Below are 23,883 nucleotides of genomic sequence, written 5' to 3'. Positions count from 1 at the left end.
TAAATGTCCATTACGGGGTTTCATGTGCCCTCTTCTGAAGCAGCTGTGCTGGCCACTGTCACAAATGAGATATGGGTTACCAACTTTCTACTCACACAAAACTGACACTCTTGCCCCGCCCCCTTCCTCCGAGGCCCCACCCCCTGCTCACTCCATCTCCCCTCCCACTGTCGCTTGCTCCCCCCACCCTTACTTGCTCATTTTCACTGGGCTGGCTCAGAGGGCTGGGGTGCAAGATAGAGTGAGGGCTCCGGCTTGGGATGCAGGCTCTGGGGTGGGGCCAGAAATGAGGAGTTCAGGGTGCAGGAGAGGGCTCCAGGCTAAGACAGTGGATTGGGATGCAGTAGGGGGTGAGGGCTCTCATTGGGGATGTGGGCTCTGGGGTGGGGCCAGGTTTGGGGGGTTTGGAATGCAGGAGGGTGCTCTGGGCTGGGATCAAGGGGTTCAGAGGGTGTGAGGGGGATCAGGGCTGGGGCAGGGGGTTGGAGGTGGGTGAGGGCTCCAACTGGGGGTGTGGGCTCTGGGGTGGGGCTGGGAATGAGAGGTTTGGGGTGCAGGAGGGTGCTCCAACCGAGGGGTTCAGAGGGTGGGAGGGGGATCAGGGCTGGGGCAGGGGGTTGGGGTTGGGTGAGGGCTCCGCCTGGAGGTGTGGGCTCTGGGGTGGGGCTGGGGATGAGAGGTTTGGGTGCAGGAGGGTGCTCTGGGCTGGGACCAAGGGGTTTGGAGGGTGAGAGTGGGATCAGGGCTGGGGCAGGGGGTTGGGGGGTGAGGGCTCCTCCTGGCGGTATGGGCTCTAGAGTGGGGCTGGGGATGAGGGATTTGGAGTGCAGGAAGGGGATCAGGGCTGTAGCAGAGGGTTGGGGCACAGGGTGCAGTCTGAGGGCTCTAGCTGGGGTGCGGGTTCTGGGGTGGGGTTGGGGGGATTGGGGTGCAGGAGGGTGCTCCAGACTGGGACCTAGGGGTTTGAAGGGCAGGAGGGGGATCAGGGCTGGGGCAGTGGGTTTAGGCATGGGAGGGGGTGAGGGTGCAGGTTCTGGGCGGCATTTACCTCAGGCAGCTCCCAAAAGCAGAGGCATGTTCCCTCTCCAACTCCTATGTGGAGGTGTGGCTAGGCAGCTCTGCATGCTGTCCCGTCCACAGATGTCGTCACACAGCTCCCACAGATGTCGTCACACAACTGGCTGCAGTTCCCAGCCAATGGGAGGTGCGGAGCCAGCGCTTGGGGTGAGGGCAGTGTGCGGAGCCCCCTGGCTTCCCCTATGCCTAGGAGCCAGAGGGAGGACATGCTGCTGCTTCCAGGAGTCACGTGGACCCACGGCAGTCAGGGAGCCTGCCTTAGCCTTGCTGTGCTGCCGACCGGACTTTTAAGGGTCCGGTCAGCAGTGCTGACCAGAGTCACCAGGGTCCCTTTTCGACCAGGCATTCCAGTCAAAAACCAGACACCTGGCAACTCTAGATGAAATATCAAGCTAAGTAGTCCATTAATCTGATCTGATATAGCCATTCTGCCTCTCTGCCATACGAAGTTTTGGTGTCACTTTTACCACCAGTCTGAGTGATGGCACACTGATGACACGGAGAGGATGTATGCACTTCCTTTGATGATGCCCAAAGGCTGGATGTATGAGGGACAGCATAGCTACTCTGCTGAGACAGGGTTTATACTTTGGAGGTTAACAGAAGGGGATATGAAACGTGCTCACATACACGTCTATTCTAGGGGCAAGGTGGAGCAAGAAATGGAGTCAGGACTCTTGGATTCTATCCCTGACACTAATTTGGGTCCAGTATCTAGGGTGGATTTTCAAATGTGCCTGTTAGTCTTGGGTGCCCAGCTGGAGACACATTGGCCTGAATTGAAGAGGTGCTAAGCTACATGCAGGTGCCCATCACCTCTGAAAATCTCCCATGTTGGGCATCCAAAAACTGAGGGCACTTGAAAATTTAGGCTTCTAGGCCTTGGCCAAGTTCACACAGTGAGTCAGTGGCCGAGCTGAGCAGGGAAGCCAGGAGCTCAGGAATAGGGTGACCAGACAGCAAATGTGAAAAATCGGGACGGGGTGGGGGTAATGGGAATCTATATAAGAAAAAGACCCAAAAATTGGGACTGTCCCTATAAAATCGGGACAGCTGGTCACCCTACTCAGGAATGCCAGTCTTCAGTTTTGCTACAAGACTATGCTCCCACCAGCAGGCTTTGGAGCTGCTCAGCTGGGGGATGCTAGAGAAATGCAGAATGTTATTACTACTGAACACACAGGGCATCTCCTACATGGAGTGTAATAAACGGTATGTAGCTAACACACAAGAGGCTAAATCCTCCGACCTCATAAACGACCCTGTGTGTTACTGGATCTGCACAGAGGGGATTAAAAGCTGCCTTTCCTTAGAGGAATCTTCAGCTGGCATAGGACCAGCATCCCAGTACTCCTGGCCAGCGGATGGAGATGCTCTCTGCTGGCATAAGTTAGAACAGTTCTCAGGCTACCCTCACTTGTGCTGTGGGGCAGTTTAGTCTCCAGCAGCACAGCGGCCTGGGAAAGGGCAAGTTGGCTGGCACAAAGCCGTCTATGTCCCCCCAAGTGCCATAGAGCCTTGGGCTTGGCTTCACACTTCAGGTATAAGCCTGTGAAGTAAGCAGTTCATCCCACCTTGTGCACCAGTACAGTGAATGCTACAAGTGGCTACACAATTATTTTCACGGTCGTGTTAATACAAAGACAGAGAAGGGGAAGAGAATCAGAGTCACAGCAACTAGAAATGGAAAAGCTTTGGCAGGTCCCATCTGACCAGTGCAGAATAGTTCCTCATGGAGCATTTTCAGCACAACGGCTAGTCACAGATTCATGAGTACCAGGCCAGAAAGGACCACTGTGATCATCTAGTCCAGGGGTCAGCAACTTTTCAGAAGTGGTGTGCCGAGTCTTCATTTATTCACTCTAAGGTTTTGCGTGCCAATAATATATTTTAACCTTTTTAGAAGGTCTCTTTCTATAAGTCTATAATATATAACTAAACTATAGTTGTATGTAAAGTAAATAAGGTCTCATAATGTTTAAGAAGCTTCATTTAAAATTAAATTAAAATGCAGAGCCCCCTGGACTGGTGGCCAGGACCCGGGCAGTGTGAGTGCCACTGAAAATCAGCTTGTGTGTTGCCTTCAGCACCCGTGCCATAGGTTGCCTACCCTTGATTTAGTCCGCCTCCTGTATAACACAGGCTAGAGAACTGCCCCATAATCATTCCTTTGAACCAGAGCAGATCTTTTCGTCTATTTGTAAAAGAGCCAAGCAAAGAGGCCTCCACTGCTATCCTAGTGGTGACTATTCCACAGGCCTATATTAGTATTTGTACTACGGTAAAGCCTAGCAGCCCCAAATAAGATCAGAGCCCCTTTACGCTAGGCGGTGTACATACGCATAGTAAGAGACAGTCCCTACTTTCAAGAGCCTGTCATCTAAACAGACAAGATAGAGAATGAGGCAAAGTGACTTGTCCAGGGTGAAGCAGCAAGGCAGAGGCAGGAATAGACCACAAATAGCCCGGTGCCCTCCCATCCGGACTACATGCCCTCTCCGTAGAAATAAAGCACATCCAAACATCAAAAACTAATGAAGAAACTTCCTGGTGCTTCAAACCATGAAACAAGAGGAACATCCCCCAAACGGGTTTGCATTCCAGCATGGGCCCCCATTTTCCTACCACCTGTTTAAAATCTCTCTCCCCCCTCCCTCCTGAATGCCAGCTGGGCATGCAGCAGCCTGCCAAGTGCCACACTCAGTCTCGCGCTGTGCGTGCGTGTGCGTGCATGGGTCTCAGAGCCTCACTCACTCGTTCTGAGCAGACAATGGGCCCACTGTCAGAGCAATTAACCCACCGAAGAGCGAAAGGGAGGGAGAGAAAGGGGGAGAACACAACTGCCGCTAAAGACTATTTTAATGCTCTTTCATGATTAGTTTCTGGCTCCGATTAAACAGAGAGTGACTTACATAACCCCCACCAGCGGTCCCCAGCTGCATCTTTCACTGACGGAGGAGAGGGGGGTCCTGCAGGACTTAAGAGGGAAGGCGACTTCACTTGTATTTATATCCCTCTGGTCCTGGAGGCATGGTCCTGTGCATCACATCCAAGAAGGATCCTCACCGCCCCCACACACACACACACACATTCCCTGATTAGCTGCTGATATCATGTGCTGGGGTGTGGAGGGGATATCCCCAGCCACAGAGTCTTGGGAGGAAATGTGCTGCAGCCCCCTTTCCAGCAGGAATCCTGCTAGGACAGCACCAGGAAGGGCCCAGGAATATATATATATTTTAAAGGGGATGGCAGGGGAAGAAAGCAAGGTTGGATCCAAAGGATATTTTGGCACCCTCCTCCACCCCAGCAGGAAAGCAGTCACACTGCTGCTTACAAGGAGACTCCAGTCTCTTTCCTGAGGATCTTGTGACATTTCACAAGCTGTTAGCCTCGCTACCGGGAAGAGCAGATAGAACAGTCAGGGCTGGAGACGGAGATCCTGCTTGGCTGGGGAAGGCTTTTGCTGGACACCACTTTTAGCTTAGACTTTCCCCTGGACCTTATAAATAGCACAAAGAGTTGTAATCTCCAGGGCCACAGTTCAAGGAAGCACATGGACGCGTGTGTCACAACGACCAGCAGCAAAGTATGGGCAGTGCCAAAGTCCCCTGGTCAGAAACTTTGTTTGTTGGGGTAGCAACCCAAATCAATAGGGATGGATTCTCGAATGATCCTGGGCAGATTTTAAAAGGCATCATAGGTCTGAGTGCTAGAGACCTGCAGCTGAGTCTTAAAATCAAGGTCCTGAATGCTGGTGGTCAATGGCCCGTCAAGGCCACAGGGCAATTTTGCAGCAATAAGGATCCTGGCATTCTGTGACGAAAGGTTTAGCATCACTGGGCATGGTGTACCTGTGGGAGGGGGGACGGGGAGAGTAGGTGCAGATGGGGGGAAACGGCTCTCAGAGTTCAGGAGCGTTCCCTAGACCAGTGCTTGTCAAACTGGCATGCGGAGCGCTTTGCTCAAGGTCTGCACAGAGACCCGGCTGATCACAAGGTGCCAGCTCCTCTTCGTTCATTCCAGCTGCCATAAGTACAGGAAACACTTCTCCCCTATTGTTTTCTGATGCCAGCAATGGCTGTAGTTGCCCCAGGGAAGCTATGCAAGTGCGAATGGCAGGGGAAGTAGGTGACGGCAGATGAGAGGGGAGGGAATTATGAGACCACCTCTTGCTTTAGCTACAGCTCACACTAGGGAAGAGTTTAGAATCCTTGCCTTGCCTAGCCCAGATGTTACCCGAGCTGAAAAGAGAGAGGGAATTGGTGCCTGTGCACAAGGTCTCTAGCATCTGGGCGGATCATTTCATAGCAATATCACAACCAGCTGCTGACTGGGCTATCACAGAATTTGCATTTCCTCACTCTGATCTACCCTCCGGAAGGGTTAAGGCCACAGCCTCATGATCCGGCACCTCCTGGGTAATGTGTTTTCAGGAAAGGGATCTTACTGACACCCCCAGGGAAAGGGGCCAGAGCCAATGCACAGACATCCTTAATAAAGGATAAACACATTGGGCAACACAGAATGACACAGGGAGCCAGAGTCAAGCTGGTTTCCCTACAGTAGTCAGAGGACAAAGGGAGGGGAGAGAGAGACACACACAGATTATTTGCATGAAGAGAGAAGCCTGAGGAGGTCAGGCTGTCTCTGTGCAAGGCCACATCCCAGCTCCTCTGGTATGCATCACTTCCCTGGCTCTTGCTGCCTCACATTCATTACATCTGCGCCCTGGCCATCTATTCTAGTAGACCATCCTCCAGCAGCAGGCCTGGCCTCAGTTGTGCGTAGTGCTAGTTCACAGACACGCCATGAGCCCTGCCCTGCCAAGCCAGCACCTGCTTCCCCCATTGATCCCTGCAAACGGAGCCCGATCAAATCCCTTGGGCCTTGGACTCCTCTTCACCTCCTGCCCTGCCCCCTGTCCCTACAATATGGGGGTCTACCCGCCAGATCTCAATTCTGTTGTGTTCTCTCCAGTTCTTCCAGCAAGGCCTCCCTCACACACCTGAACACGGCCCAGCCCCCATCTATGGTGATGGTAGAAGGGGTGAGGGCTCTCTACGGGTATGTCTATACTGAGCACTAAGCTGGGCTTGAGACCAAGCCCGCCTTCCGTCCGCACACAGATCGGTCTGACTAACATTAGCAAGAACTCATTTTGCATTGTGGATGCAAGTCAATTCACAGATCCGAGTTAGAAGTGGTGCAGTATGGATGTGTTTGCGCAGCTGAGACATGGGTCCAGCAATTGTCAACACAGGTTTACAGTGCAGTGTGGACTCTCAAACATGCTTGGAAACACTGAGTCCACAAGCATGGGTCCTTGGACCCAGGTTTACAATGTAGTGAAGACAACCCTGTAAGGCTGCTAATGGGCGTGTAACCCACTCCTAATTGAATCCTAGAGGTCAAGCTTAGAAAGGGCAGTTGTGAACGGGTAGGAGCAGCCTAGGATTGGGGTGGGGTTCACACCTGCTTCTCTCAGCCCAGCCTCTAAGGAGAAAGCCAAAAGCCTCTTACCGGATCCACGGAGATCCTGCGGTTCTTGTTGGGTGCCATGTTCTTCCGGTTGCCAAACTTAGAGACGTAGGTCCTGGGAGGGACTTGGGGTGGCATGGTCTTGCTCCGAGCCACTGGCTTTCCAGTGGTCTCCTTCTCAAAGATGCTCCTGCCTTCCTTCCAGCCCCAGGTGGCCTCTCTCAGCAGATCCGTGTCATAGGTGGACTTCAGGTTGAGACGGGTGATGGCGTCATTGATGCCGTCATAATCCATGGTGCCATAGGGGTCTTCCTCCGAAATCCTGCGGGCCAGCAGCTTTCCATCGGACAGCTCGTGGGCTGAGGAGAACATGTTGATGTCTCTGGGCTGAGGTCCTTTGTAGGACAGTGAGGAGCTTTTGAGGGAAGAGTGATTCACCTCAGAGGAGTTCCAGATGGAAAGACGAGGGGGGAGCGGGGGAAGGGAGAACTTCTTGGGGGAGCCATCTTGACCCGAGGTCCCGTTGAGTGGCTCACTGAGGAAGTCTTCCCCCGAGCCATCAAAGATGTACAGGTAGTCACTGGCAAGAGGGCCCTTCAGCCAAGGCTGGTTCTCCAGCTCTGGTGGCAGGACAGATGAGGTAGAGTTGTTGGTGCCAGGAGCTCTCGAGCTCTCTTGAACCGAGAGGGAGTTGTAGTTGAGGGTGGGGTCCGAGCCAGAGAGACCTCGCATTAATTTGATGCTGTGGCAGTCATTCCTGACAGCGGGTTTGTTGTAATCCAGAGCTGGGTCATCCCAGGAAATGAGGGAGCCGTCATTGTTTTGCTTGGCCTGACTCTCCTCCTTGTCCTGCCTCAGGCGGGACAGAGCATCATACTCCATCTGCAGGGCTTCAGCCAGAGCCAGCTCCTTCGGGCTGATCCCCACTGACTCCAAAGACTTCCAGTGCTCTCCATTGCCTCTGGTTGCAGACATCTCTCAGGGGAACAAGTGCCAGGGACCAGCTGCTACTTCCTGCTGGGCTCAGGGGTTAAGAACAAAGACATACTGCACCACCAGTGACCTGCAGGAGAGTGCGACAGAGATAGGGTCAGCATACCAGCACACTGGCTACTGCTTCACCAAAGGCTTAGTTATAATAAGGATGTTGCTTTTATATAGAGCCCGACTTTCAGAAGTACTGAGCACCCACAACTCTGATCAGAGACAATAGGACAGCCTGGTACCCAGCACTTCTGGAAATCAAGCCCCTGTAGTCCTGGAACCTATAGCGTTCTCCTGCTCTGTGGTAGTAAGAGAATGAAGCAGAATCTCAGGGCTTGTCTACATCACAAAGTTGCAGCGCTGGTGAGGGGGTTACAGCGCTGCAACTTAGGAGGTGTACACATCTGCAGGGCATCACCAGCGCTGCAACTCCCTGTTTGCAGCGCTGGCCGTACTCCCGTTTTGTCTCGGGTGTACAGGATCCAGCGCTGGTGATCCAGCGCTGGTAATCAAGTGTAGACACTTACCAGCGCTTTTCTTGGCCTCCGTGGAATAAGCAGGTATCCCAGCATACCTGAGGAAGCCTCTCTGGTAATCAAGCAGGTCTCCTTCCCCGCGGTTTGCAGGGGGGTTCGGAGAACGCGAGAGCAAACCGCGGGGAAGCAGGTCTCCTTCCCCGGTTTGCTCTCGCGTTCCCCGAACCCCCGTGCAAGCAGGTCTCCTTCCCTGGTTTGCTCTCGCGTTCCCCGAACCCCCGAGCAAGCAGGTCTCCTTCCCCGCGGTTTGCTCTCGCGTTCCCCGAACCCCCCTGCAAACCACGGGGAAGGAGACCTGCTTGCTCGGGGGTTCGGGGAACGCGAGAGCAAACCGGGGAAGGAGACCTGCTTCCCCGCGGTTTGCTCTCACGTTCCCCGAACCCCCGTGCAAGCAGGTCTCCTTCCCCGGTTTGCTCTCGCGTTCCCCGAACCCCCGAGCAAGCAGGTCTCCTTCCCCGCGGGTTGCAGGGGGGTTCGGGGAACGCGAGAGCAAACCGCGGGGAAGGAGACCTGCTTGCTCGGGGGTTCGGGGAACGCGAGAGCAAACCGCGGGGAAGCAGGTCTCCTTCCCCGGTTTGCTCTCGCGTTCCCCGAACCCCCCTTGAAGCCGCCCAACAGCGCTGCAGTGTGGCCACATCTAACACCACTTGCAGCGCTGGTTGCTGTAAGTGTGACCACTCTGCAGCGCTGGCCCTATACAGCTGTACTAATACAGCTGTAACAACCAGCGCTGCAAAATTGTAGATGTAGACATACCCTCAGGATTACTCAATGGCACTCACTTCCCCTTGCCTCCCAAAGTGCTGTCCAAATTAACTGATCCCACAAACCGTAGCGGTGATTTTAGATGGAGGGATTGCTGAGTGGAGGAGAGGCCTAATGCATTCTAACCCTCGAACACTGTGGATTCAAAACTTTGACTCAGACAGAAGTATTATTGGTTATCCACTGCAAATGGATTTCCATCTCCGCTGCAAGCTCCTTGGGGCAGGATCAGCCCATGACTCTGCACAGTGCTCAGCACGATGCGGCCATGATCTCAGGCTGTGTGTTATTACATTGTGATAGCTCTCTTGATGCAAAATCCTAGGGTGGGGACAAGGCACACGTAGCTTTTATCTCACCAAAGGTAGCTGAGGCCAACTGCAGATGGAGGGGATGGGGTGACCTCAACTAGCTACATCAAGGTAAAAACTACCAGAGTCCTGGTTTCCATTACTTGGTTGTAAAGACACACCTTTTGTGCAGTGAAGACTTGGCCCCCATGCGCTCCCTCCATACAAATAATGAAATGGCTGAGAAGGCTACCTGAGCATCTTAGATAATCCCGGCTCTCCCACAGTTACAGAAAGCCACTGTAATGGAAGGGAAACGTAACAAGGCCACTGGAGATTCTGGGTTGGCGGGGTTTCTATTAGTCATTATAATCAATGTACAACATGGGCCTGAATTTCCTCTGCTTCACCCTGTACATTGCTACCAAGTCACAATGGCCACTCAGGGAATCCTGTCTTATAACTTTAGACTTAAGCTAAACCCTTCGGCCTGGGCGAAATCTCATGGCTGAGATTGTTCAAAACCACCTGTGGGATCCGGACACTCAGTTCCCAATTGTATTAATGGGAACTAGGCATCCACTTTTTTTTAAGGGCAGGTTGAATGATCTCAGCTAGTTGGCTCCGTATTGGCTGGAATGCACCTAGCATACTTGCGGTGCTCTATGTTAACCGAGACTAATCAAAGCCAATAGCTAGTGCAGGCTGCTCCCAAGCATGCTGAGCAGTTTGCATGACACGCTCCTTGGATTGCAGAGCCTTGAAAATACAATTTACTTTCCCAAGTTCAGATGTGAAAGAAGGAGGTGAAGGCGGGGGCGAGGGAGGCAGATGCAAACCACCTTCCTCCTTCTTGGCCCCAGCCCAAAACATCTAAACCACAGTGACCACAGAACTCTCTAGTGCAGAGCCAGATTCCCCTTTTCCTCCAACTGATCTGATGCCCTGGAACTCCGCTCTCAGAAGTGCAGACCGCTGAGGTCTCTGCCGGCCAACACGCCGACATTGCTCAGAGGAAGGATATTTCACCTCCTCTTCCCTTCTTAGCAAAATAAATAACTACATGGATGTTAAACAGCAGAATGGAGTGAGACCAAACCTCGGGAGACACAGGCATCTGGATTTTTTAATCGCTGGAGCTGACAGCCAGCTCAGCATTTTCATTTCTCCAGTTGAGAGAGTCTAGCTCTTGATTTTCGTAAGGGGAAAGGCAGAGGATCATTAACAGAGAGACTGCCATGAAATAGAGCTGTACTTTATCCACACACTCACAGCTCTGCAAGGAACAGCATTTGCGGGTAGGTTAGTAAAGTTTTGAAAAGGGAGAGTTGGATATTTTCCCCTTTAGCCTGATTTCTGGGGCATGTGGAGAAGCAACTGAGAGAGAGAGAGAGAGAGAGAGAGAGAGTGTGTATGTGTGTGTGCGCGCCCACACAACTTCTACTGGATGGAATCAGAGATGTTCATTTGTGAGTCATAAACCTTATACTGCTGTTAGCTAACAGAGATTCTCCTTTTGTGGAAGCAGTAGAGGCCTGTACTTTTGGAACAGATCTGAGCTCTGTCCCCATTGCCTCCATGAAGGGGTACCGTACATGGACAGTTAGGACCTTTTACACTATTTTTTCAGGGATTATAGGAAACCATGTCACAGAAAGCTCTGGGCCTCTGAATGAGTCATTCTAGCTAATAAAATCCGTGCACATCGTATGTCCCTTTCCACGCTGGGACACCACATGGCTAACCATCGCTTTTACGGCTGGGTGTGCCAGTGAGTCACAGGATGGTCACTCCACACCCCACCCAATGGAACTGGGTATTTGGATGGTAACATGGGATGGGCACGTTCTGATGGGAGAGCATTCCCCGTGTGTCACCCTGTCCCTGCTATCCCATCTCACCCCAGTTCCAAAGACATGTCGATGGGACCACTGGAAGGTGCAGGTGCTCATTATGGAGTGAGAGAGTGCTGCAAGTCATCTGAAAAGAGAACAATCCCTGACCACTTTGGAGACAGACAGACAGCTTCTTATTGCAATGTGCCCATCAGAAGCCTGGGAACAATACTGACTTTTCATTCTACATCACTGTCATCCAAGTTTTACTACATCCCATTTCTCCTGTGTATAAATTGGCCCCCAATGTACCACCACAGCAATGAGTTTCATTTTGGAGGTGCTAATTAGCCAGCATAGAGGAAACATAGCACCTACAGTTTCCCTAGCTGCAAGCCCAGGAGGTCTCCATCTCCAAATCCATGGTTCCATAGTATGGGAGACACTTTCTCACAACTACATACCCCATAGGGTTGATGTTTTGCTCCCTGGATCTCCTCAGGGTCATGAGGAAAAATTTTCTTGAAAATCTCATTGCAGCATAATTCAGTAAAATCAAATACCAGAGGCTCCACTTCAGAGGGCAAAGGCCTGTTCCGTGCACCTGCACATAAAAATGTACATGCAGTTCCACACACACATCAGGCAACAGAGCTGGCAGGCAGGTAGGGCATTAGGCACCTGAGCTACGTCCAATCATGCTAATTGCATGCACATTTCTTGCACCCAGACCTCAGCTTTGCATTGCTGCAAATGTGGCCCACCCTCTGAAAGAGAAGCATCATGGTGTCAGTTCGTTTCAGGCTGATGGGGTTTCTAGGAGGAATAGAAGTCCAATCTCCTTTCACTTCCAGTAGGTGTAACCCCATTGACTTCAATGGAGTTACTCGCTGAGAGAATCAGGCTCAAGGGATCCAATGTTCCAGTGCAGGATGCCTTTCTCAATGAGAGGGGTCTGCTCTCAAGACTCCTCCCCAATAGTCAACCAGAGCGCCACACACATTAACAGGAACAGACTGCGTTGAACAAAGGGGCTGGCTGCCGTCTGCATCGGAAACAAAGTGACCATCGTTCTGTGGGTGCCAAGCTCTGGGCGTATGAATAGGAGGCAGTAACACAGCACCACTCCCTCTGCCCAGAGAAACCCGGCCAGCTAGCAATTAACAGCAATGGGAAGAGGGGGCCAAATGTCAGCAGGAGACAAACCCATGAAAAATATAAGGCAGAGACTGAAAGGAGACTGAAATGATCTCACACCCTGCGTCAGACGGGGAGGACAAGGTTAGGAGAGGTCTCCCTTTGGACGCCCCAGCACAGCAGTGAAGTCACATCTTGGAAATTTCCCCTTAGAGCTCCTGAAAAGCAACCAGAGATGGAGGAGGGGAAATCTGGCAATGCCTGCAACCATATGTCAAAAGTATCAAGGATACTTGGGAGCAGTCCGGGGATATAGTCTGAATTTCAGGCGCTGCAAACTCTGGTCAGGGGGAAGCTGCAGCAAAGAAAGTGGAATGGGTGTGGGGGTGCAGGGAGAACCTGTCCTGGTGGCAGTTCAGTGTAGTCTGCGCTGTCCTAGGAGGCAGGCAGGTGCACCAAGATGAGAGAAGAAGAGAAAGAGAGAAGAGCTGTAAAAAGAGGGAGAAAGAAAAGAAAGAGTGTGTGCACGATCATAGGTAAAATACACACACACACACACACACACACACACACACACACTCTCATTCCCCTTCCTGTGCACGCTCATAGGTAAAATACACACACACACACACACACACACACACACACACACACACACACACACACTCTCTCTCTCTCTCTCTCTCTCTCATTCCCCTTCCTGGACCCGGCTTCTCAGTGCCCTGCGACTGACACGGACAGAGCAAAGCAGCTTCCTGGGCACGTGTTTAAGCCTTCCCTGGTGGCAGACAAGCCTGCCCTGTCCCCACAAGATTCCTTGCTGTGGTTGGTGATGCTCTGGCAGGATTTCCACTGAGTTATTGGTGGCTGGCCGGCATCGCGCTGAGGGCTAGGCTGACCCCAGTTGGCCAGGCTTCCCTGTGGCCTAAACAAAGAAACCCACAGACGCACGACTACAGCACAAGAGGCTTCAGCGATGCTGTGAAGTCCTGTCTGGGCTGCTGTTCACAGATCATTCCTACTGTGGGGACAGCTAAGGGGTGCCGAGAGGCGGTCAGCCACCGCAGGTGTCATTTATCCAGACTGTAGGTACTTCAAGCCTCCCTAACATGTGGGACCTGTCGTGTGCGGCTCAGCCCTGAATCAGAATAGGGTGACCTGATAACAAGTGTGAAAAATCGGGACGGGGGTAGGGGGAGGGTAATGGGAGCCCATATTAAAAAAGGCCCAAATATTGGGACTGTCCCTATAAAATTGGGACATCTGGTCACCCTAAACCGGAATGACCCCCTCAGGGTGTCAGAGAGGAGTTCAGTCTCCATAGCCTGCCCAGGCTTTGGTGCCTCTGCTGAGATGATGGGGTTGGCTTTTCTGAGGTGGGCACCTGTCCACTGAGAACTGGACCAAGACTTGCCATTCTCATTCCCTATACAACCATCAGAGGGAAATGACTTTTGGTCACCACCAACCTGAGCTTGATTCAGACCAGTGACAGAGGACTGAAGGGCTCCATATCTCCTTCCCACCCAGCCCCCTACAAGTCAGCTAGAATGAATTAGTCTGCAGGCAGCCACAGCCTATTCTTCCTGCCTGCGGTAATGCCGTGGCACAGAAGAGGTGTATCAAAATCAGATGGGTAATGAGAACCGATGACAACAGCGATATTGAAACCCCAACACCTTTGCCAGCGTGGGAGTGGGCCGCCCAGGCGAAGCGAGCTAGTCAGTGACACAGAGCAAGGCACCGCCTGCTCCTGACTGAGGGCTTGTTTCCTGACACACAGGCGCTAGATTATCCCATTGCTGCATGTGTTTCAGAGAATCTGTTTGTTCCCTCTGCCGCCCACGTGCCAGAGTCCTTTCTTCCCATAACGTGCTGCTGAGTGCAGAGCTGAGCTGAGTGCAGAGCTGTTCAGATATTTTCTGTCATATTGTTTTTAAACGGAAAATGGCTTTTCCACAAAACAGATGTTCACTATGAAAACGTTCCATTTCTGTCGCCAATTTGGGGGGCAAAGGGGGGGAGAGGGGTTGTCGAAAAATCGAAATTACAGATTCCTAGATGCCAAGGTCAGCAGGGACCATTGTGGTCACCTAGTCTGACCTCCTGTAGGACACAGGCCAGAGAACTGCCCCACAATAATCCCTAGAGCAGAACTTTTAGAAAAACCTTAAATCTTGATTTAAAAATTGCCGGCGAGGGAGAATCCAGCACAACTCTTTGTAAATTGTTTCAGTGGTTAATTACTCTCCCCGTTTAAAATGTATGCCTTATATCCAGTCTGAACTTGTCTAACTTCCATTTCCCGCCACCAGCTCATGTTATACTTTTCTCTGCTAGATGGAAAAGCCCATTAAAAATATTTGTTCTCCAGGCAGGTATTTATAGACTAATCAAGTCACTCCTTAAACCTTCTTTTTGTTAAGCTAAACTGACTGAGCACTCTGAGTCTATCACTGTAAGGGTGGGTTTTCTAATCCTATAATCGTTCTTATGGCTCTTCTCTGACCCCTCTCCCATTTCTCAAGCCCCTTCTTCAATTGTGGGCACCAGAACTGGACACAGGAGTCCAGCCACTGTTGTACCACTGCCAGCTCCTGAGTCCTGAACATTCTGGGGCTTTGGCAACTGAAACGTGTTCAATTTTATAGTGAAGAACAATTGGGTATTTGGGTGAAAACCTAAAAAAAATGCCAGGAAAACTGTTGATCAAAAAAAGTCTGTTTTGTCCCTGTTTTTCACTGGAAAAAACATCATCCCTGCCAACTGTAGTTGAACATTACTGAAACAATATGTGAGCCAGGCACAGACGTGTCAGATGAGCAGCCAGGAATCTGGATGCTGATCTGAATAAGAGATGGGCAGAACTCCATCAGCTTTCACTAGCAATTGTACCCTGGGTGAGTGGGGAGGTAAAGGAACCATTGTAATTGGCGTGTAGCAGAGAAGGAGATGTTACACTATCAGGAGTGCCTCATTTGTGTCAGGGGCTGATCCCCGGCACCTCTAGGCTTGGCAGTTCAGAGCCCCAGCACCTCTGGGCTTGGCAGTTCAGAGCCCCGGCACCTCTAGGCTTGGCAGTTCAGAGCCCCGACACCTCTAGGCTTGGCAGTTCAGAGCCCCAGCACCTCTGGGCTTGGCAGTTCAGAGCCCCAGCACCTCTAGGCTTGGCAGTTCAGAGCCCCGGCACCTCTAGGCTTGCAGCATCGGTTATAAATGTAAAAAAATGACTTGAGCCCCAGCACTTAATTGCTTGAGCCCTGGCACCTCTTTTGTTACAAATTAAGCAGACTACAGGTAGACTCTTCATGCAAATTAGTTGTACTGCTGTCAGGTAAGAGCTCCTGGAGGATGAGCATGATCTCATTACACACGCTGCCTGCCCTCCTCCCAGGCTGTGGGGTGGCACCAATCAGGCACATATGCTTCAAACGAAGCACAGTGTGAATGAATATGCAGGGGAGAGTGGGATACGGCGGTCAGAAAGACAGGGCTAAAACCTGCTTGGAGCAGACCTCTGAGTCACAGCCAGGTGCGGCGATGAACTGCCTGCACTCAGACTTGGTGTTGAAACAGGGGAGAGAACAGCAACCCTTCGAGAAATCCACTTGAAACCACAGAGCTAGGTCATGCCACATGCATGAGGACTGGAGAAAAAACTACCTCCTGCAGCCAGTTACCTGGCCATGAAGAGGATGATTTAGTTGGGGATTGGTCCTGCTTTGAGCAGGGGTTGGACTAGATGACCTCCTGAGGTCCCTTCCAACCCTGATATCCTATGATTCTATGATTGTGTTAGATGCAAGTGACATAACCAAGAGAGTGGGGCAGACCATACACCCCAGCTCCCTAGACTCCAGTGGCTTTCTATGGATGCCTTCTTAAAATAGTTTATGTAGCAATTTCCCTCTACTGCTGAGACATAAGCAAATGCAGAGCTGGGTTAGTAAGATCAGTGTAAGAGTGACTGCCTTTCTGTGGGAGGTGGGAGCCCTGTACATGCACATGTGTGTGGGCAACAACAGAAGATAAAGGGAACTGAAAAGCCACATAAAAAGCTGTTCTAACGCCATCTGTGTGTTCTGGTTGCCCCAGCATCTCTCCTGGTCACCCTCTAGACCTCAGCTAAAGCAGTGCTTAGTATTTATCTGAAGACACCCTGCACAGGCCCAGCAGCATGAGACAAAACTGGGGGGACTGATCCAAAGCCCATTGCACACAGTGGAAAAAACTCCCAGCGGCTTCAGTGGCCTTCAGATCAGGCCCAGTGAGATCTCACAAAAAGAATCAAGAGAGGACACGCTCCTGAAAGAAGTGGGGGGGATCAACCCAGTCACACCTGCCCTCACAGCAGAAATGTATGGCCCCATCTCTTGTTTCACTACGATGCTCTGGGGTAGAGCTAGTTGGGAATTTTTTGACAAAATGTTTTTCACTCAAAAATGCCAATTCATCAAAACCGAAACTTTTCACGGGAAAGGGTCAGTTCTGGTGAATTTTTTGACTTGAAAAAGTTTTTGCAAAACATTTTAAAATTGTCCAAGTGTTTCAATACGGAATTATTTAGTTCAAAAAGGGATTGTTTTGAGCAAGTCCCCTGGCCTGTGTTCTATGGGAATCAGACGAGATGAGCACACCAGTCCCTCCAGGCCTTGGAATCTATGAACAGAATGAAAAAGTCCAGGCTTCTGGTTCCAAACAACTTTTTGTTTTGAAATTTAAGGTAATTATAACATCCAAAAGAACTAAATAAAAAGTTATCAAATGAAAGGAAATATTTCAAAATTACGGAAACATTTCTACTGGCCCAAACTGAAGGATTTGGGTTTTTTTTCAGATTTTCAGTTCATAAACATTTTCAAGATTTTGATTTGAAGTCCTGATTTGAGAAAGGACAATTTTTTGATGTCTCAGAAATTTTCACAGGATGAGAAAACCATTTCCTGTTGCCTGTACTCTCTGGTGGCATTTACAAAGCACAGACAGCAGAATGAGGTATTTGAGGGCTGCTTTCAAAAGCTAACCATGAACAGGTGAAATTCACCCCTGCATGGAGGGCCAGAGTGAGGCCTAAGTACCAGGAAAGTGTTCAGCATAATGGTGCTTCAGTCCTGTGCAGGCAAAGCCCTCTGCATAGGGGTAGATCTGATCTTTTAAAAGAAGGTGGCTCTAGACAAGTAACCGTTAGGGTATGGCTACACTTGAAATTTCAAAGCGCTGCTGCGACAGTGCTGCGGGAGCACTGCCACGGCAGCGCTTTGAAGTGTGAGTATGGTCCGAGCGCCAGCGCTGGGAGAGAGCTCTCCCAGCGCTGCACGTAAACCACATCCTCTACGGGTGTAGCTTGCAGCGCTGGGAGCCGCGCTCCCAGCGCTGCGGCACTGATTACACTGAGGCTTTACAGCACTGTCTCTTGCAGCGCTCAGGGGGGTGTTTTTTCACCCCCCTGAGCGCGAAAGTTGCAGCGCTGTAAAGTGCCAGTGTAGCCATGGCCTAGACATGGGAACTAGCTCCTGCACCACTAACTCCCCTGCTTGCCCCCCATGGAAAGCCAGTGCCTAAGATATTCAAGCAAGTTTTGCACTGCCACAGAGATGAACTAGAAAGTCCAATGGGTCTTTTTGCACCTCCCATTTCCATTTGTTCTCTCCAAGGGTATGGCTACACTTACAGTTGTACAGCGCTGGGAATTACAGCTGTCTTCGTACAGCTGTGTAGGGAAAGCGCTGCAGTGTGGCCACACTGACAGCTACCAGCGCTGTAGTGTGGCCACATTTGCAGCATTTGCAGCACTGTTGGGAGTGGTGCATTGTGGGCAGCTATCCCAGCGTTCAAGTGGCTGCAAAGTGCTTTTCAAAAGAGGGGAGGTGAGGGGGAACGTGGAGGAGAGAGAGAGAGTGGATTTTTGGGTCTGTCAGCTCCCTGCCTTGCAAGTTCTAAGGACTGGAACATACACATCACCAACCTGCAATCAATTTAAAAGTTTGGAGCCCTTCCCCCATCCCTCTCTTATTCACTAAATGCAAATTATGCACTCCTAAATAGCCTTCAGACCACATAAGCAGCTGCTCAACACGGACTCCCCCCTCCCCCTCTGCCGTGTGACTTCTCTCTTCAAGCAAACAGCTGTGAACCTTCCAAAGCAATTCCCCTGCCTGCCTCCGCTCGCTGGAGCAAACAGGATCTGTGTTTGTTTTTTAGATTAGCAGCTCAGGGGAGCTCGGCGTTCAGCCATTCTTCCGGTTTGTTGTGAGCAGGCATTCTGGGATACCTCCTAATACCCTGGAGGCCAATAACAGTGCTTTTGGTGGCCACACTTGATGAGCAGCGCTGCATCACCAGTGCTGCAATCGTTACACCCCAAGCAGACCAGGTGTACAGCCAGCGCTGCAGCCAGGGAGTTGCAGCGCTGGATGTGCCTTGCAGGTGTGGACAGTTACTAAGTTGCAGCGCTGTAAACCCACCACCAGCGCTGCAACTCTCCAGTGTAGCCAAGCCCCAAGTCTCAGCTCTGCTGAAAATGCCTGTCATTTGCCTTGCTCATTCTTTGCCAGTTAGGTAAGCATCCATCTGCATTTTTATTAGAAACTCCCTCTCCTTCCAAAAATCTATTAAAAAAATTACATAGGTCTGAAATTTGGCTGATGAGATCTCAGTCTAGGAGTGAAAGGAGCTGGAACCCAACTGCAAAGGAACAGAGAAGAACAATTTTTTCCTTAATAAAAAATAATACTAAAGGAATAGATTTCTTTGAATTTCCTGGCATTTGTCAGGGTCACGTCAGATCTAGGAGAGCCTTTAAATCCACACTTTCTGTGCCCCCCTCTTAAAGAATTGCTTCCCAGTGCTTGCATATTACCATGCAGGCCTGTGGCATGGCTGAGAAGGGATAGGTGCTTAGGGTGAAATTCACTCCTGTGCACTGAAATCAGTTGCAAGCCCTGTGGTTAAAGTTTAACCCCATTTCCTGTTTGGCATCCCGGCAGCTCAGAGCACAAGAGAGACCAAGCCCAACAACGTACATTTAAATCTCATAGCATCAGCACACACACAGCGTTATTGAGATACCCCATGGGAGTCTATTCCTAAACTTTCACTGACTAACAGCTTCTGGGAAATAAAGACAAAATAGCCCATGCTACTATTCAGCTCTTTACATAATCAAAGCATGTTGCAAATATTCATTAAGCTGGTGTGGGAAAAAACCCAAACCTGTTAACGGGAGCAAGTTCCTGAGCCCACAAAGCATAGCATTGAGGAGTCAGATTGGGCTTCAGTAGAATTACTCGCATGCTTAAAGTTAAGTGCACGCCCAAGTGCTTTGGAAATTCAGCATTTTAGGACCCCAGTCTAAGGTCTCCATATTTAGTGTTGCCAACTCTCACAATTTTCTCATGACTCCTGCAATAGTTAGTGTTTCTCTTAAATCCCCAGTGCCTGGAGTCATGTGATTTAGGTGAGACTCTCAGCTGTCATTTAGGGGAAAAGGTAGCTCCTAGCCCTCCTGGGTATAAGGAAGATCTTGAAAACATGAACCCTAAAGGCTCAAAGCCCAGAAGGCCAACAATAAGAGCTTAAAATGTATAATTCAAAACAAAACAACACAACACCTCATGATTTTTAAGCCAATCTCATGATTTTGGACCATCACGAGTTGGCAATAATGCAAGTCCTTGCTATTTAAAACACCAGCCAGGCCTAGGAAAGTAATGGCAAATACACTCTTTGTGTCCAGGAACTGAAGAAACTTTTTCATCTCACAGCTGTAGTTTTCTTTTGACAAAGTTTGGGGTTTAAGTCCCATTTTCGTCTGGTGTGTATATACACAATTAGCATAATTGCACAATTCCTGCTAGCACTTCCCTGTGCAACCATGTCAGAGTGGCCAATGGCATTTTTAAAGAGACCCACAGATAAATTTAACCCCTGGAAAGATACATGGTTAAACAGACAGGCTCGGGAAAAGGGAGAGGAATGGGAGATTTTAGTGTAGGGTTTCAAAATCCCATCTTTCAAGGCCTGGATATTGGTGATTTTCACCAAATTTATTTTTCAAATACCAAAGGAGCCGTATCCACCCACAACCTTCCATGGATGAAAATAATCAACAGCAGCATTTAGTCTGAAAACAAGCAGATGGGATTTTAATTGAACAACAATAACAATAAAACTCTTCTGAAAAATTATAAAATGCGATTATGTCGATTTGGGTTTTAAACATTTTGGATCAAATCCAGTCCTGGTGTGAACTGGTGCAACTCCAGGGACATCAGCGGAGTTCTGTTCATTTGTAGCTAGGATGAATTTAGCCCTTCATGTTTAATATTCTTATTGCAATTCGAACGCAATTGCTCTGGGCCACCAGAGGGTGGGGGGAATTATCACTGGAGCTTTAAACTAAGCTTGTCGGCACGCAAAAGTTGTACAGCTTTAACTACAATGGTATAGTTAAAGCAATACAACTCCCTGAGTGTGGATGCAATTTTACTGGCATAAAAATGCGTATACCAGTATAACTTATTCTTGAACAGGAAGGAGAATGAGCTATGCTGGTATGAGGCATCTTTATAATAGCATAGCTGCATCCTCCCTACGGGTTGTACGGATAACTATTCCAGTTAAAAAACTAACTAAATAAATAAAAATCATCCTCGCTAATAGTTCTACCAGTACAAAATCTGTATAGAGAGCAGCTGTAATGCTCTTATTTATGTCATAAAAGGCAGTTGTTTACTAAGTACCAGCTGATCATGAAGAAAAACATGTTTACTGAGATTTCAAAGCTACTGAACATGTATATTTATGAGAAGGTTGTTAAACTGGAATGAATTGGTGTCACTTACAATTCCCTGATTGAGTGCAATACTAAATAACAGAAAACAAAACACCCCGCTCAGCACTGGGACACCATCACGCTAGGACCAGTCAGTGCCCGGAAGAGCTTACAGCTAATTTCCCCAGTTATACAGTGGGGATATTGATACTAACATGCTTTGAGCGCTATGGATGAAAAATGCTTGGTAAGCAGTAGGTATTATTATTTCATATGCAATAACTGCAACATGCTAAGGGCTGGGCTGATAACGGTACCTGGTACCCTTCAGATGAAACGCACCTGCTGCCAGCCTAGAAAAATGGGAGCTTGAGCCTCATCTCATTTGAGTCAATGGGGAAAAACAACCCACCCTCTCGCTGATTTTAATAGAGAAGGATCGAGTCCTAAGTGTTTTAAGGTTTTTTGCCCAAGGGAAGGGAAATTTCGTTTCCAGCACCAGCCTCTGCTGAACACAACAGGCTGAGAGGCAAAAACCAAGGGCACTGAAAGGAAAGTGGATGCCGCTGCCGAAGTGCAGTTAATGGGGACTTCTCCTTTCCAGCCCAGGGGATCCCCTAAAAATGAGAGAATACAAACTCAACCCTCCCATCTGGCCCATTACAGGCCTGCCAGAAAATGCACAGGGTAGGGATGGGTTTATTATTTACTGGCCTTTCTATTACAAGTGAACTTCCTCCAAATAGGACCCGATTAAATGTTCCAATGAAGTCTTTCCATCAACATCAACAAGCTTTGGATCCGGCCCATAACATTGCCATGCTGGATCAGGCCCATGGTTCATGCAGTCCAGTATTTGCCTTTGGCAGTGCCCAGCATCAGCTGTTCATGAAACCTCTTCATGGAGCATTAGGGAATAGACTACCCAGATGGGAAGTTTCTTCCTGACCCCCCTCAGTTAGTGGTCAGTTTAGCCCTGAAGCATGAGGGTATATATATTTTCATCCTATCCAGTGCAACTAGGGAGGTTGCTATTATTGGTAGAAATGTCTAATCCAGGGAGCGGAGACCATACCATGTGATTTAGGCAGCAAAGAGTGATTCAGAGACTGAAACCCATCGGCATGAACCATTCGTGGCCTCAAAATCAAGCGGTTATATTTTCCAAAGAGCTCAATCCCCAGCAGCCCGCATTGTTCCCACTGTGCATGGGTCAGGGAGTGGGAAGATTCTCCATTGTTCTCAGCAGGAGCTGCTGGGGGTTGAGCCCTTTTGAAAATCTGGCCCTAAGTCTGTTTGTAGATAATTAGCGAATGGAGCAAGGGGCTGCTGAATTGTCTAATGAACTGTTCACTGTTCATAATTCACCCAGATCTACAACTGTGTTTGGCCACACAGCTCCTCGTCACAGAGGACCATCCAGACACCACTCCCATCCCCTTGCATGCAGATAGATTCCTCCTAACACACATGATACTGTAAATTAACAGGGTTGACCAAGGTCATAGGCAGAGGGGCTTGGTGGTGAGGCAGTGAGGCAGACAGAACTATGCTGAAAATCTAAGGGGTGGAGGGAGAGAGGCCCAGCCCCCTTTTCTCTTTGCTACACATGGCTGAACGGATTACTTTGCACAGCTGGTGTGATGCGCAAGTGGGCAGCCCTGTGGCTTGGAGCAGCAGGCCTTTCAGACACACGGAGGGGAAAGTTTACCACCACACACCCTACTCCTGTCTCTCGCTCACTCTCACACACACACAGACACACTCGAACAGGAGCATTTCCTTTGTACATCTTGGGTGTCTCAAAAAAGTTGGTCTTCTCCTGCACGTCCTGCAAGGAGATTTACAGAGAAAGAATTTCATGCTGATTAAAGGTCCCAGATCTGCAGCTCTGGGTATCAACATCCTCTAGATCAGTGGCTCTCAACCTTTCCAGACGACTGTACCCCTTTCTGGAGTCTGATTTGTCTTGCGTGCCTCCAAGTTTCACCTCACATAAAAACTACTTGCTTACAAAATCAGACATAAAAAAACTTAAGTGTCACAGCCACTAGTACTGAAAAATTGCTGACTCATTTTTACCATATAATTGCAAAATAAATCAACTGGAATATAAATATTGTACTTAGATTGCAGTATTTAGTACACAGGGCAGTATAAACAAGTCACTGTCTGTATGAAATGTTCATTTGTACTGACTTCGCTAGTGCTTTTTATGTAGCCTGTTGTAAAACTAAGCAAATATCTAGATAAGTTGATGTACGCCCAGAAGGCCTCTGCGTACCCCAGGGGTACACTTACCCCTGGTTGAGAATCACTGCTTAGCTATCCTCAGATACAGCACAGATGGCTGCAAGGCAAACTACCCCCACATCGCCCTCTGCCAATACGCCTGCGCCTTGCACTGTGGGGGAAAATGACCAAGAGGGATGTGCCCCCTCCGCGGCCAGCAATCATGGCAGTGGCTTTGTTTCCATAATGTACTTATTAGAAATTCAGGGATGGGGGAGGGAGGGTTGTGAAGTTGGGAATTGGAACAACACCTGCCAAGCTCATTCCAGATGGTTCATCCCCCAGTTACTGATGGAAGTAATTTTGCTTGCCACCCAATGAGCCTTGATTCACACCAGCGACCTACCCGTAAATGGCTCTAAATCCCCATCACCAAAGTCCAGAACCCACCCCTTTTCTTTGGATCTACAGCCTGTTCAACATTCGCTTTGATTTTCCTCTCATGCCCCTTTTCGCTAGCAATTAGCCCAACCAGGATCCACTTTTTCCCCTCATAGTTGCTGTCTGTGGTCAGAATGTGGTTGGATCGTAACAAAGCATTAGGAGCTGTTATCCCACCAAAGATATTGCGTTCACTCTCTCTATTTTAGGACTCTCTATTCCCCCCTACCTATAGTATCCAAGCGCATGGGGCCAGATCAATGGCAGGTAGAATTTTAAAAGGACTGGAAAGACACTTTTGTTCTCTTTCAGGCCTTTATTTACAGCCTGCT

At 49.6% G+C, this 23,883-nt stretch overlaps 1 protein-coding gene across 3 annotated transcripts in view; it reads right to left on the bottom strand.

The window, feature by feature from the left end:
* PIK3C2B (phosphatidylinositol-4-phosphate 3-kinase catalytic subunit type 2 beta) overlaps window positions 1-23,883 on the bottom strand; it is an 86,329-nt gene that overhangs the window by 47,520 nt on the left and 14,926 nt on the right. For all 3 annotated transcript variants that reach the window (XM_050957120.1, XM_050957121.1, XM_050957122.1), the window contains exon 2: window positions 6,601-7,621. In XM_050957120.1, the coding sequence (XP_050813077.1) occupies window positions 6,601-7,533 (933 nt within the window). In that variant the 5' untranslated portion in view covers window positions 7,534-7,621. The remainder of the gene's footprint in view (window positions 1-6,600; window positions 7,622-23,883) is intronic.

The sequence above is a fragment of the Gopherus flavomarginatus genome, chromosome 5 (assembly GCF_025201925.1).
Source record: "Gopherus flavomarginatus isolate rGopFla2 chromosome 5, rGopFla2.mat.asm, whole genome shotgun sequence".
Classification (NCBI taxonomy): domain Eukaryota; kingdom Metazoa; phylum Chordata; order Testudines; family Testudinidae; genus Gopherus; species Gopherus flavomarginatus.
The sequence above is the reverse complement of the archived record's forward strand: the minus strand, read 5'-3'. Positions and strand labels throughout refer to the sequence as shown.